The 15,176-nt window shown below is 38.5% G+C and overlaps 1 protein-coding gene across 3 annotated transcripts in view; it reads right to left on the bottom strand.

Annotated features, from left to right (window-relative positions):
• Positions 1–931: 931 nt before the first annotated feature.
• LOC124715465 (E3 ubiquitin-protein ligase Bre1) overlaps positions 932–15,176 on the bottom strand; it is a 274,712-nt gene continuing 260,467 nt past the window's right edge. For all 3 annotated transcript variants that reach the window (XM_047243098.1, XM_047243099.1, XM_047243100.1), the window contains 3 exons: positions 13,378–13,570; positions 6,796–6,890; positions 932–1,860 (listed from right to left, as the gene is read on the bottom strand). In XM_047243098.1, coding sequence (XP_047099054.1) covers positions 1,579–1,860; positions 6,796–6,890; positions 13,378–13,570 — 570 coding nt within the window. In that variant the 3' untranslated portion in view covers positions 932–1,578. The remainder of the gene's footprint in view (positions 1,861–6,795; positions 6,891–13,377; positions 13,571–15,176) is intronic.

Here is a 15,176-nt window from a genome sequence, read left to right as displayed (position 1 = left end):
GGGTTTGTGGAATTGGGGAGTAGGTAAAAGGTAAGAGTGCAGAGGGTGGAGGGGGAGATGGATATAGGTGCCAGGTTTTGGAGGTGGAGCTAAGGTCTACAGGAACTGCTGGAGAACTTGTTGGATTTCTGGGATGGGATCATGGTAATGAGGTTTGTATGCAGAGGTGTCGGAAAGTTGGCGGAGACCCTCAGCTACATAGTCAGTATGATTCATAACCACTGTGGTGGAGCCTTTTTCTGCGAGAAGAATGATAATGTCTGGAATGGCTTTCAGGTTACAGATAGCTGTATGTTCCTTGGGTGTGATACTGGACTCACTAGGGAGGGGTTTTTGAAAGAAAGATGAGGTCAGTTTAGAAGTTTGCCTGGTGTTCTGCAAAGTGTTTCCGTGAGAACATAAAACAATATTTCGTTTCACTGCTTCTTTACCACTGCAATATCAACTTGATGAATTGATTCTTCATTGTCATTTAAATATATGTTATGTAGCTACAGGGAGTATATTTACAAATTTACTGTACCTTTAGAGTGAGGAGATACTATTTTAACAGAGAATAAATCCATAGTACCCATTGTTATCATATTGTTTCACATTTTTTCATACAAAATGGAGTTTTGATAGAATTATTTGTGACCAATGACAAATCTCACACAGTATATTCACTGCTTCTGATACACTGGGTTTTGGTGTATACAGACATATTTGAGAAGTTCACTGCATCATAATACATGGCCTCAGATCTCATCTCATCTCTGAAACTGAGTCATTGCAAAGTGGAAGACCACAGAAATTTTGTATTTTATATTAAATAAACAAACTTCTATACGATCTCATGCCTGTTACTGTTTCTGTTCTTTTTTGCCTTTCCTAAAAATTCAACATCACATCCGGTAAAGGAATAAAATATGTTCAAAAAATAATACATGAGAACTATGAAGCAGGCATGCCCACTGACAGAACTGCTACTTTATTTTGTTTTATATATACATTGATAAATTAATACTCTTTTGGTATTAAATAAAACAGACTTCAATAACAAATGACTGTGTATGTGGAATGAATGTTTCAAATGTAATTTCATAAAGATGCTGGATATATGTACATATGCAACCAGTGTGCTAACAATAATTCTTGCTGTCGCTCTTCCAGCTGCTTTATCACAGTGTATTTCTCTCTGAGTCAGTCAGTCAATCAAATCAGTGAAATGCAAGTAACTGCTAAGCCATTAAAGAAATACTTGGCATAATTTGAAATTTGTCTAACAGTAATTACAGTAAATGTCTACTGTTTCACAGGAACGAGTACAATTATCTCCATTACATTAGATTCTGTATCAAGCAACTGGTCAAACATAGTGTCAAAGCAAGGTAATAAAGTATTACATTTATCTTTCAAAGATATAAGTCTTTAACTGTTGCTCCGCTAATCCTATTGAAACCAGTCACCAGACAAACTATACAATCTTATGTGTATCTTTAACAAAATCTTAAAACAAATAGCTCAGGAGTGTTCTCAATGAAAAACCTTGTGCACGGAATGGATCCTCCCAGATGAAAAGCTATGTGATTCAAAAATCTATGTAGAAAGATATAGGCGGTGATAGTCATTGGCACCGAAGGCAGCATTGCACTTGGGACATTTCCGTTGTCGAGTTTCATACCGAGTGCGAAGGCAGTCCCAGCAAAACACATGGAAACATTTACTGAGAACAGCATCTTTTCGTTTAACTTTGCATGATGGACAAGTTAGTGTTTCTTTGTATTCTCGTATTTCCTCCATCATTACTTCATCCAATGTGCCTGCCAACTCAATTTTCTTCATTCGTTCTGCTTTCCTACGAAGTTGTGCTATTTCTTCCTGCAAAGAAGATAATTGTCAGAGCTCTAAGCTACTGAAAACTGAACAAATATGCTTATCTTAGTAATTATTTATTACACATAAGGATAACATATTCATAAATCAATGAGCAATGGTAATGTAGATTGGTGGCAACATATTGGCTGCAGGAAAGGAAAAGTTATTGCAGCGACAGAGCTTTGTGTCTAATACAAATGTAAGGTAAGACTGCATTAGCTGTTACGAAATTTTTTCTTGCAAACTCAAATACCTAGACACCATATTTAGAACTGAGTATTTTTTCTTGTTTTCTTCATCCAGGTATATTTCACTTGTTTCCCATCAGCTTTTTCTTTTAAGGAAGTTACATTTTATAGTTCCAAAAGCTTGTAATTTGTTATCACATTGTATTTGTTGACAGACCTAATTTTTCTTCAAGTATCAATAATTTTTTACTATTCCTAGAAAATGTGTATTTATATGTGTAGTATGCAATAAAACTTTTCAATCAGATGAAACAAATGTACAGGAATTAATTGATACTGCCATGGGCATTCCAGATTTATTATGCAAAATATTTCTTGAGAGAGAGAGAGAGAGAGAGAGAGAGAGAGAGAGAGAGAGAGAGAATGCAGGTTAAAAGTTAAGGGGGTTAAAATGGAATTATTTTTTAGAGGCTATAGATTTTCAAATTGTTTACAATACACCCTTATCCCCTTAAAAATAGTCTCCATTACAACTAATGCATTTGTCCCACCAGTGCTTCTATGGTTCGAAACATTTTTTGTAGTCATCTTAAGAAATGGCTGACAGCTCCTCCCTCATTTTTTTCTTGACTTCTTCAATGTTGTCAATCAGTGTCCTTTCTTGCTTGGAAATAAGAAAAAGTTGCGTGAAGCAAGGTCAGGCATGTCAGGTGCATCTGGCAGCAGAACCATGCCATTTTTAGACAAAAACTGTCTAACAGAGATGGCTGTGTGTGCGGGTGCATTATCACGTTGGAAGAACCAGTCTCCCGTATGCCACAAATCTTGTGTTAAAATTTTCTGAACCAAGCTCCAAGATAATCCACTAATCTCTGACAGTTGATCAACTGTCTGTTGATGGTCTTTGAGCATAAGGTCTTGAAGTTTTTTCAATATTTTCGTCAATTCAGGCAGTTGACGGACGTCTAGAGCGAGATCTATCATCAATCGACATGTCACCATTTTTAAATCGAGCAAACGACTCATATACTTTTGTTTTTTCCATAGTGTCATCTTGGTAAGGTGTTTTCAACATTAATTTTGGCAGCATTTTTACTGAGTGGAAAACCAGATTTCACAGCTGCATGTTGTTTACTTAAACTTGCCATAATAGAAAATGAAACAAGAACAAAACAGCTCTATCAAAAACAATCACTACAGATGAACAGAACAAGCCTGGTTGACAACACAGGCAGCACTGAAGTGGCAATGAGTTGTGCTATACACACTTACCGGCAAAAACCCTTACTACACAAGCTCCGCCCACAGCAATGTTATTCTGTTTTTTTAATATATGCTTCTGTTTAACAATTTTCTCCCCTTCAAATGCTGGATTCAAAAATATTAATGATGATGTAAAAAAGATATGTATGATTAGCACTGATAACCGAGAATCCCTAGAAAAGGATATGTGTAATTTGCTGCATGATAACTTTGATTACCATTAACAGGTAATGTGTTATTGAAAACACTGCACAGTCTGATTTCCATCTAGACAGCAAGCACATCACAGATTACTGTTCCTAATCCCTCTTGAAGATGATCAACACATCTGTAGAAATAGTATGCCATATCTGAATCTGAAATACTGTTGCATGCCCAGAGGTTGGTTTGTCATCAATCAATCTGTTAAAACCTGAAATATCACATCAGTAATATTCAAATCACTTACTGACACTTGTGGCCCAATGTCTTTCCTTCAATGCAATCTCTACTTTAAGCGAGTTCACCGATCCACACCGTCAACCGTTTGTACAACTTTAACACAACTTAATAATGAAAAAAACACAACAAAGTGCTTTAATTCACCAGTTTCTAACAGTGCCATGTTATAAAATCATTGTATGTGCACATGGCTTTCAAGCTCATACCAGTTTACACATTTCACACCAAAAGTATAAAATTTATAGCTATACATGATGAAGTCAAGTAGTAAAACACATCATGTCTGAGGAGTCCCTGCAGCCCTCTTGACTTTGTACAATTGGGAAAATAAATAATTGGTATACCTGCTTTGAATATGACAAAAAATACTGTTGTTAGTCCTGTCATGTTTTGTTTCAGTACTGCATTGTTTTTAATTATAAAGCCATGGCTGATGGGAGCAGACACAGTTACACTGCTGATGAAGTGTGAAGTGATATGTGGCATGTGTGTTGGTACATGACCATCCATAGATAGGGCAAATAATGTCTATGTTCAGGCAGGGTCAAGGACAGATCATGTAGTGGACATAAGAAAATGCGAGGAGAAACTTTTACCATTGTTGCCAATGAAATCCATTTGCAATGGAGCAGCTGAACTTCAAGTATCATGGTCAACCACACTTGGACACATTTTAAATAAATAAATAACATTTGCAAATAAATTATCAGGCATAAACACGTAACAGCATGTTGCCGCCTGCTCTTGCTTTGATGGCATCTAAATGTTTTCTGTCAATCAAGAGGGTTCATTTCTGATGAACATGTTATATATTAAAGTTTATACTGGTGGAATGTGGTTTTCTGAGCTAAGCAAAAACTTCATAATGTGCAAGAGTTGGAAAGGAATTCATACAGGCTGGGAAGTTGTCATGATACCTGTTCAGCCCATATTTCTTTAAAAGATTTGCAAGTGGAAATTCTTATCTGATATACCTTAGCTTGAAGACAAGGGACTCAAGACTCATGTTGTTACAGCAGGATAGAGGTGCAGGACATGTTGCTATTCAGAGTTGCAAGCTCCTTGATGAACAATTTCAAGGCCACTGGACTGGTTAGGGTTCAAAACCATATCCAACCCTTTTGAAATGTCCATCATGAAGTCCAGACTTTGCCACACCAGGCAACACATTATGGGGTGTAATGATGTTCCATGTGACTCCACACTGGTAAAAAACTATAGTCGAATTGTTCATCAAGCAGCTTGCAAATCTGAATAGCAAAGTGTCCTGCAGATCTATCCCGTTGTAACAACATCAGTCTTGAGTCCCTTGTCTTCAAGCTAAGGTATATCAGATTAGAATTTCCACTTGCAAATCTTTTAAAGAAATATGGGCTGAACAGGTATCATGACAACTTCCCAGCTTGTATGAGATGTGAAGGAGGATATGCAAATACACAGATCTCTGTGAAAAGCATAATGGTACACATACAGATTCACTGATAATATAGAAGGCACCCAACAGTTCAGGATTGCCATGATTGAATCCGCCTCACGGATTAATGACTGGGACCAGTGTGCCAAGCAGTCTGGATGTGGTTTTTAGGTGGTTCTACAATCACTTTAGCTAACTACTGCAATCTACATCCTTCTGAATCTGCTTACGTATTTGTGGTCTCCCTCTACGATTTTTACCTCCCACACTATCCTCCAATACTAAATTGGTGTTCTCTTAATGTCTTAGCAGGTGTCCTATAAACTGATCCCTTCTTTTGGTCAAGTAGTGCCACAAATTTCTTGTCTCCTCAATTCTATTCAGTACTTCCTCATTGGTTACATGACTGACCCATCTAATCTTCAGCATTCTTCTGTAGCCCCATATTTCAAAAGCTTTTATTCTCTTTTTCTCTCAACTATTTATCGTCCATGTTTCAGTTCCATACATGGTTACACTCCAGACAAATACATTCAGAAAATACTTGTTAACATTTAAATCTATATTTGATGTTAATAAATTTCTCTTCTTCAGAAATGCTTTTCTTGCCATTGCCAATCTACATTTTATATCCTCTCTACTTCAGCTATCATCAGTTATTTTGCTGCCCACATAGCAAAACTCACCTAACTACTTTAAATGTCTCATTTCGTAGTCTGATTCCTTTGGCATCACCTGATTTAATTTGACTAAACTTCATTATCCTTGTTTTGCTTCTGCTGATGTTAACCTTATATCCTCCTTCCAAGACACTGTCAAGTCTTTTGTTGTCTCTGACAGAATTACCATGTCATTGGCAAACCTTAAAGTTTTTATTTCTTCTCCCCAAACTTTAATCCCTACTCCAAGTTCTTCTTTGGTTTCTTTTACTGCTTGCTCAATGTACATACTGAATAACATTGAGTATAGGATACAACCTCATCTCACTCCTTTTTCAACCAGTCTCCCTTTCATGCCCCTCAACTCCTACAACTGTCGCCTGTTTTCTGTGCAAGCTGTAAATAGCCTTCCGCTCCCTGCATTTTACCCCTGCAAAGAGAGTATTCCAGTCAACATTATCAAAAGCTTTCTCTAAGTCTACAAATGCTATAAATGTAGGTTTGCCTTTCCTTAACCTGTCTTCAGGTCATCAGTAGTTCTGACAGAATATAATCTTCTACTGGGGCCTTGTAAGCATAGCGTAACCAAAGCTTGCTTCCCCAGTATCAGCTCGTTAATTCCATAAGATTCCCACATGATCACGGACTCAACAGAATGCTCTACCTTTCCTTATTGCTGTAGCTGGCAGATTGTTTTCTACGTCCATATTTACTAGATGTGTGTGTCGTACAGGCTGCACTGCTTAAAGAATTGGAGCAAATGAACTATTTCATGCCTCTCTGTATCTTCTCTGCTCTTATGTCTTCAGTATTAGATGACGTTCATCACCAAAGACAAAAATATGACATAAATATCAAACTTGAAAAATTACTTGTGGGTACAGTACTCATTGTCACAAATGTACAATGCAAAAATCATCTGTGAAATACTGGAAATTATGTCTGAGCAATTATAACATAGGACTGTACTGACCTGGAGTCTTTTTGTTTTGTATGCCTCCGCTTCCAAAGAACTTGTTTTCTCAGCAACAACTTGCTGAGCTTCCTTCATCTGTGCATGATATTTTTCTGCAAATTGCAATAAGAACAAATTATTGTAAAAATACTATCACACCTTAAACTGTTAATAATACTAACATTTAATGGCAACAGAAACTCGCATATATGCATTGCCACAATTTCAACTACTTCTCATTATGATCAAGACAGTTGGATGAACAATGTGCAAGATCTGTAGCATACACCTAAAAACTACCTGTCACAAGCATTTCCTATCCAAAGAAAGGTTACAGAAAATATAAAAGCAGACATGTCATCGACTGGCTTTACTGCAGTCACTTATAGCATTCTCTGTGGGTGTCAAAACCACCCTGCTGTCTACATGAAAGATTTGCTTAAGGTGAAAAACTATGAAGGCACACTACCTTGTACATGGGAGAAATCACATTTATAAATGTTACTTTCTAATCTATATCTAAAAAGAAAGATGATGAAACTTACCAAACAAAAGCGCTGGCAGGTCGATAGACACACAAACCAACACAAACATACACACAAAATTCTAGCTTTCGCAACCAATGGTTGCCTCGTCAGGAAAGAGGGAAGGAGAAGGAAAGACAAAAGGATATGGGTTTTAAGGGGTATACACTCGCACACACACACATATCCATCCACACGGATGGATATGTGTGTGTGTGCGAGTGTATACCTGTCCTTTTTTCCCCCTAAGGTAAGTCTTTCCGCTCCCGGGATTGGAATGACTCCTTACCCTCTCCCTTAAAACCCATATCCTTTTGTCTTTCCTTCTCCTTCCCTCTTTCCTGACGAGGCAACCATTGGTTGCGAAAGCTAGAATTTTGTGTGTATGTTTGTGTTTGTTTGTGTGTCTATCGACCTGCCAGCGCTTTTGTTTGGTAAGTTTCATCATCTTTCTTTTTAGATATATTTTTCCCACGTGGAATGTTTCCCCTATTATATTCATATCATTACTTTCTAATCTGTTAGTTTCAGTATGATCACAATGTAATTCAAACATACATCACTCATACCACTTATTAAGTCATCCAAGGCATTAGCTATTTCTTCAGCCAATTCTTATCTCACTAATAACAACACTATCCAAGTTCACTGCTAATACCACATTGCTTAAGATCAACACTCGTCATGTACACAACTTGTCTGTCTCCAAGCACATCTTCACCTGTGATTCCCAACTGTGAGTCAAGTAATCATTCCTCTTAACTCTTACCAATAACAGTCTGACAAATAATTACTTCACTATTGGTGGTTAAAATTGTAAGCATATAAAGGTATAACCTCCCATGTGAATGTCTTACAGATTAGATGTTATTTTCTTAGATTCCAATTATTGGCAACCCCTGACTCTATTCAGGCTAACAGATATTTATATTGACTTATAAATAATAGATGCCCATTAAAACTGTTGGTAAGCTGTCAATCCAGTTGTCTGAAAGTCGGGCTCTTAATGCTGTCTTGAAGCTGCAATGCACTGTTCAAGTGGGCCATTTGAAGTTGGATGGTAAGCAGTTGTTTTTATGTGGGGTATACACCTATGAACCAAAACATTATGACCACCTACCTAATAGCTTGTTTGTCCATCTTTGGAATGAAATACATAACTGATTCTGTGTATCAGGGATCCGAGAGATTGTTGGTAAGTTTGTGAAGATATGTGGTATTAGATATATAAACACAGGTCATGTAATTCACATAAATAATGGGCCGCTAATTTGCGTATGCAGTGATGGTGCCCAATAGCGACCCAGATGTGTTCCATAGAATTTACATCCGGTGAATTTGGTTGCCAAGACATCAACAAGAGTTCATTACAATGCTCCTCAAACCACTGTAGCACAGTTCTGGCTCTGAGACACAGAGGCTGGTGAAAGAGGACATCACTGTCTGGGAAGACTTCAAGCATGAAGGGATGCAGATGGTTCACAGCTATTAGTGTGTCATAGATTACTACCACAGGTCCCATGCAAGCACAGGAGAATGCCTCCCACAGCATAATACTGCTCCCACCAATCTGCATTCGTGGTGCATTGCACACTTCGAGCTGCCATTCACCTCAATGGTGGCGTTTGTGGAGAGGACCATTGAACTACTGTGTAGCGAAAATATGCTTTACCCACAGAGCCCTGACATGTTTCCATTGATCAACGGTCAAATGCCAACGGCCCCATGCCCACTGCAATCCTAATTGATGATGATGTCGTGTCAACATGTAGGGCTGGTCTGCTGCAGAACTCTATTTCCAACAATGTACAACGAACGGTGTGCTCTGAAACACTTGTGCATGCACCAGTATTTGTGCTGTTTCTGCAGAGATGGCACAGAACACCATCTACCCTACCTTACAGAGCAGACAGGCCTCCAAACCCCATATTCTGCAACAAGTTGTGGACATCCAACCATTTAGCACCTAGTGGTAGTTTCACCATCCTTCTATGTTTTTGTGTAGGTTCACATGACAGTAGCACGTGAACATTCAACCAGCTTCATCGTTTTTGAGATACTCATTCACAGGCTCTGCGAAATAATAGCCTGGCCTTTGTCAAAGTCACTTGCCTCAATCGATTTCTCCACTTGCAGCCAATATCTTCACTAGGGTGACCCCCCATTCATATCTGCTCTGCTTACAAACTGTCATTACCGCATGATTTGCGAGCTGTGCCAGCAGGTGGCATCCAACATTGTGGTGGGTAGTGGTTATAATGTTTTGACTGGCCAGTGTCCATAGGGTCTTTGTCATGTGTGTGAACATTTTAATAAAACTGCCATCCTCTGTTGGTAGTGGTGATTTTTGGGACTCAAAAACGTGCAATCCATGATAATAAGACAATGCTGGTAGCACTTTCTGCAAAGATATCCTTCAGTAGAACTCCTTCTGGCCAATGTGTAAACCTGCTGATCATTGTTAAGAGATTTTAATTATTTAACTACTTATTTATTCATTTAGTTGTTATTTTCTTTTAGTCCTTTATGTATATTAACTGAAAGAAAACAGCAAGATGAAATTTTAAAAGAAAGGTGAAGGCTTGTGAGCCAGGTAGTGGTCCCAGTACATCAAAGTATATGCAACAAGCAATTTAACTTCACTGAAAGCTCCTGGTTCAATGTTTTGAAATTTTTGCTTGTTGACAGCAAACACGTGTTTTTGCCCAAAGCTTTACATCTAGTTTGAATGGAAGTCAAATAAAGTGTTGTCAAATCAAGTCTTCTGTGCCTTTGCTGCCTGGGTGAGCCAAGTCATGTAGTGCATGGAAGACTTGCTGATAGTAGGATGGAGGAACATATGGTCTGAGTTTACCAGTAGAACTGACAAAGTAACTGTGATCTAAGACCAGGTAATATTATTGTTACAAACACTAAGGAAAAAGTGTCTGAATTTTTCACTTTGGGCATTTCTGGGCCACTGCTTTGTGCCTTTGCAATTAACTCATACAGAATGCTAGTTGGCAACATGATTTTTGCAACTTGTTCTACTCATATAGAATGCTAGTTGGCAACATGATTTTTGCAACTCTGGAACAAGTACCAGAAGGAATATTCTCTCCTCCAGGAAGGTATCAGGTATTTGTGTGGAACTGATTGAGAAATTCTGGATGGCACAGTTACTTTGTGTTGCCTTTTCGGGTGCTGTTTAAAGGCAAATGTTAATGGCTTGAGACCTGTAAATATTGTGAATTCTCTGCCTTCCAAAAGATAATACAAACGTTTGATTGCCGAATATGCTGCCAATAACTCATGGTTGTAGGTACTATAGTTAACGTCGTGTGTTGGTGGGAGACCTGGAAAAAAATGCTAGTGATTCAGGTGTTACTTCTCGTAACTGGTGTAAAGAAGCACCCGTAGCATAGTCTGAAGCATCAGCTACCAAAGTTAAGGGAAAATCTGTTGAGAGATGAGCAAACTGAGTTGCATTATATAGTTTTTCTTTTAATTTTTTTAGCAATTTGTCTGTTTTATCAGTCCATGTAACAGGTGATTATCCTTCCTCTTGGTGTTCTTGAACAAGTTAAACAAAGTTCGAGTTAAACAAAGGTTGTTAGATTTCTATAGTATGTGGAAGTTTACCAGTTCTTATTTTCACTTTTCTTGTAAGAGTGAAATTCCTTGACGTGACCCACAATGATTCAAGAATGATATCACTTTCTCTCCAAAAATGCATTTTCCCCACATTAATGTTAAGATTATATTTATCCAGCCGTTAAAGAAGCTCTTGCAGAAGAATTATCTGATATTCATTTGATGCTGCACTGCACTGCACAGACCAAATGACCCCTTTAAAATTTTGGAACAGCTGTTTTAGGCTCAAATTCTGGTACAACAGGAATGTGGTGATAAGCTCAGCTAAGGCCAGTTTTAGAGAGTATTTTTCTGTTGGAGACTTGGTAGTTGAAATCTTGTAGATGCAGCACTGGGTAGCAGTCTGGCACAGTGACAGCATTTAAGACTCTACAATCTCCACAGGTTCTTTAGAACAAGATGGGGAGTACTAGACCAGCAGCTTTTACAATGACATATGTCAAGGTTGATGATCTCCTGAAATTCAGGTTTTGCTTAAGCTATTTTTTGTGGTGGAAAGCACCTGGCTTGTGCATGCACTGGAGGTCCTGTTGTTGTGATTGCGTGTTGCACATTAACTTCAGGAGGATCAAATTAGCTTTCTCCATGAGAATGTTAGGTTATCTCTTTAGCAGGTCTCCATATTTATGCTGTGGGTCATTTAAAAGCACTAAACTGTCAATAGATACATCTGCAGAGCCTGTACAAGCAATTAAAGCTTTTTGCTTGATTAATTATTTTTTTTTTACTCAACATCAAGTAACAGAACATAATAGCTTGAAATCAACATTAATAATTGCCTGGCAGACATATGAAAGAAGGAATGGCCACAGAAATCTTTTTCAAAGGCCTATTTTGCAGTTCAGCAGTCAATCACCACATGTGTGTATTGTGGAACAATTTGCAGCATGAAGTTGCCTGAGTGTTAGCAGGCTGTCAAGGAATAAATAAACACGGCATTGAGCATTTATTCACATTCTGTTGGAATTTATAATCATATTAGCACACAGAATGTTTCTGTGCATGCCACCATGATTTTGATCTGCTTCTTGGTTGTGTCTCAATTTAAAATTTCTGAATCTATGCCATTAGTTTTGAAAGCTGTCTTTCCAGACGGGAAAATCTACCATCCAGAGATGGAGATTAAACAGACTGACTGGGTGCGGTAATCTCTATGAAATCACCAGCTACAGAAGCAATTGCTTTGAGATTCATATGTTGTCCAACTACTACTATAGAATGTTTATTGGTTGGTAGTTGTTAAAGAAATATAGTTCTTAAAAATTGTTGATTACTTGTGTGCCAGCAAGTGCGAGCATCTCGCTGAGCAGAGCAGAAGGCTTTGTGTCTCCTAGTTCTACTTCGGTTAGCAACTTTTTTACTTTGGGTGGCTCTGATTCTTCAAATTCTGAGGTAAGACATGTTTTTACATCTGTGTATGGTGAAGCTGATAATGGTTTGGAAGTGAAATCTGAAATTAACTTAGCAATTTTGGTATCAATTGAAACCGAAACATGACGACACACACACACACACACAACAGTCTCAGGCAGCTGGGTCTGACTCCAGCTGTCAGAGACTGTGGTCGCGCGCGCGCGCGCACGCGTGTGTGTGCGTGTGTGTGTGTGTGTGTGTAAAGCTCACTATCCTGCAGTCTGTTTGTTGTGTCTGTCTGTAACTCAGCTTATCCACTATTTGATTTCACTACTAGTGCACTCATTCCTTCACTCAGAAAGCAAATAAACCAAATTATTACTTTTAAGAAACTACTGTGATGCCCCTACTGTATACCTTAAGGTTGGGAGCCACAGCACACAGTCTGAAAACCCCTGGTCTATGTGATGGATGCGCAAGTGCATTGTCTTAAATACTACTCACTCTCCGTTAGTGTGACGGTTTATAGCTTCAAACTTAAATTACAAGGACCATTACTAATTAGCAAGCTGTGGGGCACTGGGGTAGAAATAAATTGCTTATCAGCAAACACTGACAGCTGACCAGAAAGAGAGAATTGTGAATTTCAGATTACATTAGTCCTTGCTAACAAACACACATACAGAAGTAGTACTAAGTTTATATTTTTCTAATAGTTTTCCAGTAGTTGCATCAACTTGGAGCAAGAATCTATATGACCTCAACAAATAACATACGACACACTGCACGAGTTTGTGTAGGGAGGTTGTGTGTGTGTGTGTGTGTGTGTGTGTGTGTGTGTGTGTGTGTGTGTGGAGGGGGGGGGGGGTTGCTTATTTTTATTTATTTTATTCTTCAGAGCGAAGAATTTAACATTAGTGATTTAAAGTTTTGATTAATGAAAATGCATTTCCAAATAACTACCATTTTATAAACCTTCCCAACTAAACTGCACGTCATACATACAAGAATCTGATTAGTCTATATGGAAATAACAAAGAATCGCCCTTCAAGTCATGTTACCACAAAAATTAATCACTTATTAACTCACCAAGATGCAACTTCAGGTCAGCTGCTGATTGCGCACTTTCAATAGCCTTACGCTTATGCATTTCCATGGCCTGCTGACGAAGAGCTAATTCTTTCTCAACAGTAGCAAGCGAGTTCTGTAAGATGCGTTCCTTGTCTTCTAACTTCCGTACCACGACATTAGTAGCTTCCACCTGTGATGTCAGTGTTGCAACCTGCACAATTTTATGCAATCACTCTTACTTCCTTACAAATATTCTGGATGAATACAGTTCAACCACACAAATTATATTAACATCATTTCTTTAACAGTAAACAATGGGTGGCAGAATAAAACAGGAAAATGTTAATGTATTCTTGGAAAGCTATGTCTGGAATCAATGAAACAACTTTATAATCAAAGAGAAATACTCACTCACGTATAGAACAAGGCTAGAAACCTTCAAAGCCGTAAGTTCCATTTAGCAAATGAAGTCTGCAGGTTGCATTGAAACAGTACCTATCTACCACACAGGTGCGGCTCATGCCTTCCATACTGGGTGAAGACTACGACATTTATTGGTTGGAACTAGCCTACACCTCTACACCTCAGGCTATGCTGCAGATCAGTCTGTCACCACAACCAAGATTTGAGGGGGGCGGAGGGGGGGGGGGGGGGGGGTGCAGTGGCAATATCACACTCCACACTCTAGCCAAACGTTTACATACCATATCCTCCTACTGTTTCATAATCAACTATTAAATAACATCAAAAGCTAACTGCAAGATAAAATCTATAGGTAGCTTATTTATCCCACTACTTCACATTTTCCGACAGTTTACTGCAACAAATCTTACTAAAAGACACATTTTGGAGAGCTCTCTAACGCTGCATATGTTAGCTTTGCAGTACGCTTAATATTTTTTATATTTTCATACGGTTAATGTTCTGTGTGCTCAAACCACAGTGTTTATGAGTTTGGATGACAAAACAGTGATGTTTCCATGATGTCACCAATCTTTTGCTGTGACTGACTGACATGAGCAAGCCAAACAACCGCCATGGTAATTTACACACCATATTTGTCAAGTATATTTCCACGTAACAGAAATATGCATTTTAAGTGATAAGGCGCACACAATCACCCAGCTGGATTGAGTATATCAAACCTGTGATGTTTGAATACAGTATTACTAGTGCCCTGCTTGACACAGTGACATCATTTAAATATCAGGGCATAATGTTGCAAAGCGATACGAGATGGAATGAGTGTGTGAGAACTGTGGTTGGGAAGGGGAATGGTCATCTTCGGTTTACTGGGAGAATTTTAGGAAAGAATGGGTCACCTGCAAAGGAGACCGCATATAGGACACTAGTGCGACCTATTCTTGAGTACTGCTTGAGTGTTTGGGATCTGTGCCAGGTCAGATTGAAGGAAGACATCAAAGCAATTCAGAGACTGGCTTCTAGATTTGTTAATGGTAGTTTCGAAAAACATGTAAGTGTTACGGAGGCACTTTGGAAACTCAAATGGGAATCACTGGAATGAAGGCTACATTCTTTTCGAGAATCACTATGAGGAAATTTAGAGAACCAGCATTTGATGCTGACTGCCGAACGATTCTACTGTCACCAACATACATTGCATGTAAGAACCATGAAGATAAGATATGAGAAATTAGGGCTGATACGGGGGCATACTGATCGTTGTTTTTCCCTCACTCTATTTGCAAGGGGAGCACAAAAGGGAATAAGTAGTGGTACAAGGTACCCTCTGCCATGCACTGCATGGTGGCTTGCGGAGTATCTATGTAGATGTAGATGTAGATGTAGATGTAAAT

Source organism: Schistocerca piceifrons, chromosome 1 (assembly GCF_021461385.2).
Source record: "Schistocerca piceifrons isolate TAMUIC-IGC-003096 chromosome 1, iqSchPice1.1, whole genome shotgun sequence".
NCBI classification, from domain to species: Eukaryota; Metazoa; Arthropoda; class Insecta; order Orthoptera; family Acrididae; genus Schistocerca; species Schistocerca piceifrons.
This window is presented reverse-complemented; position numbering and strand designations above follow the sequence as displayed.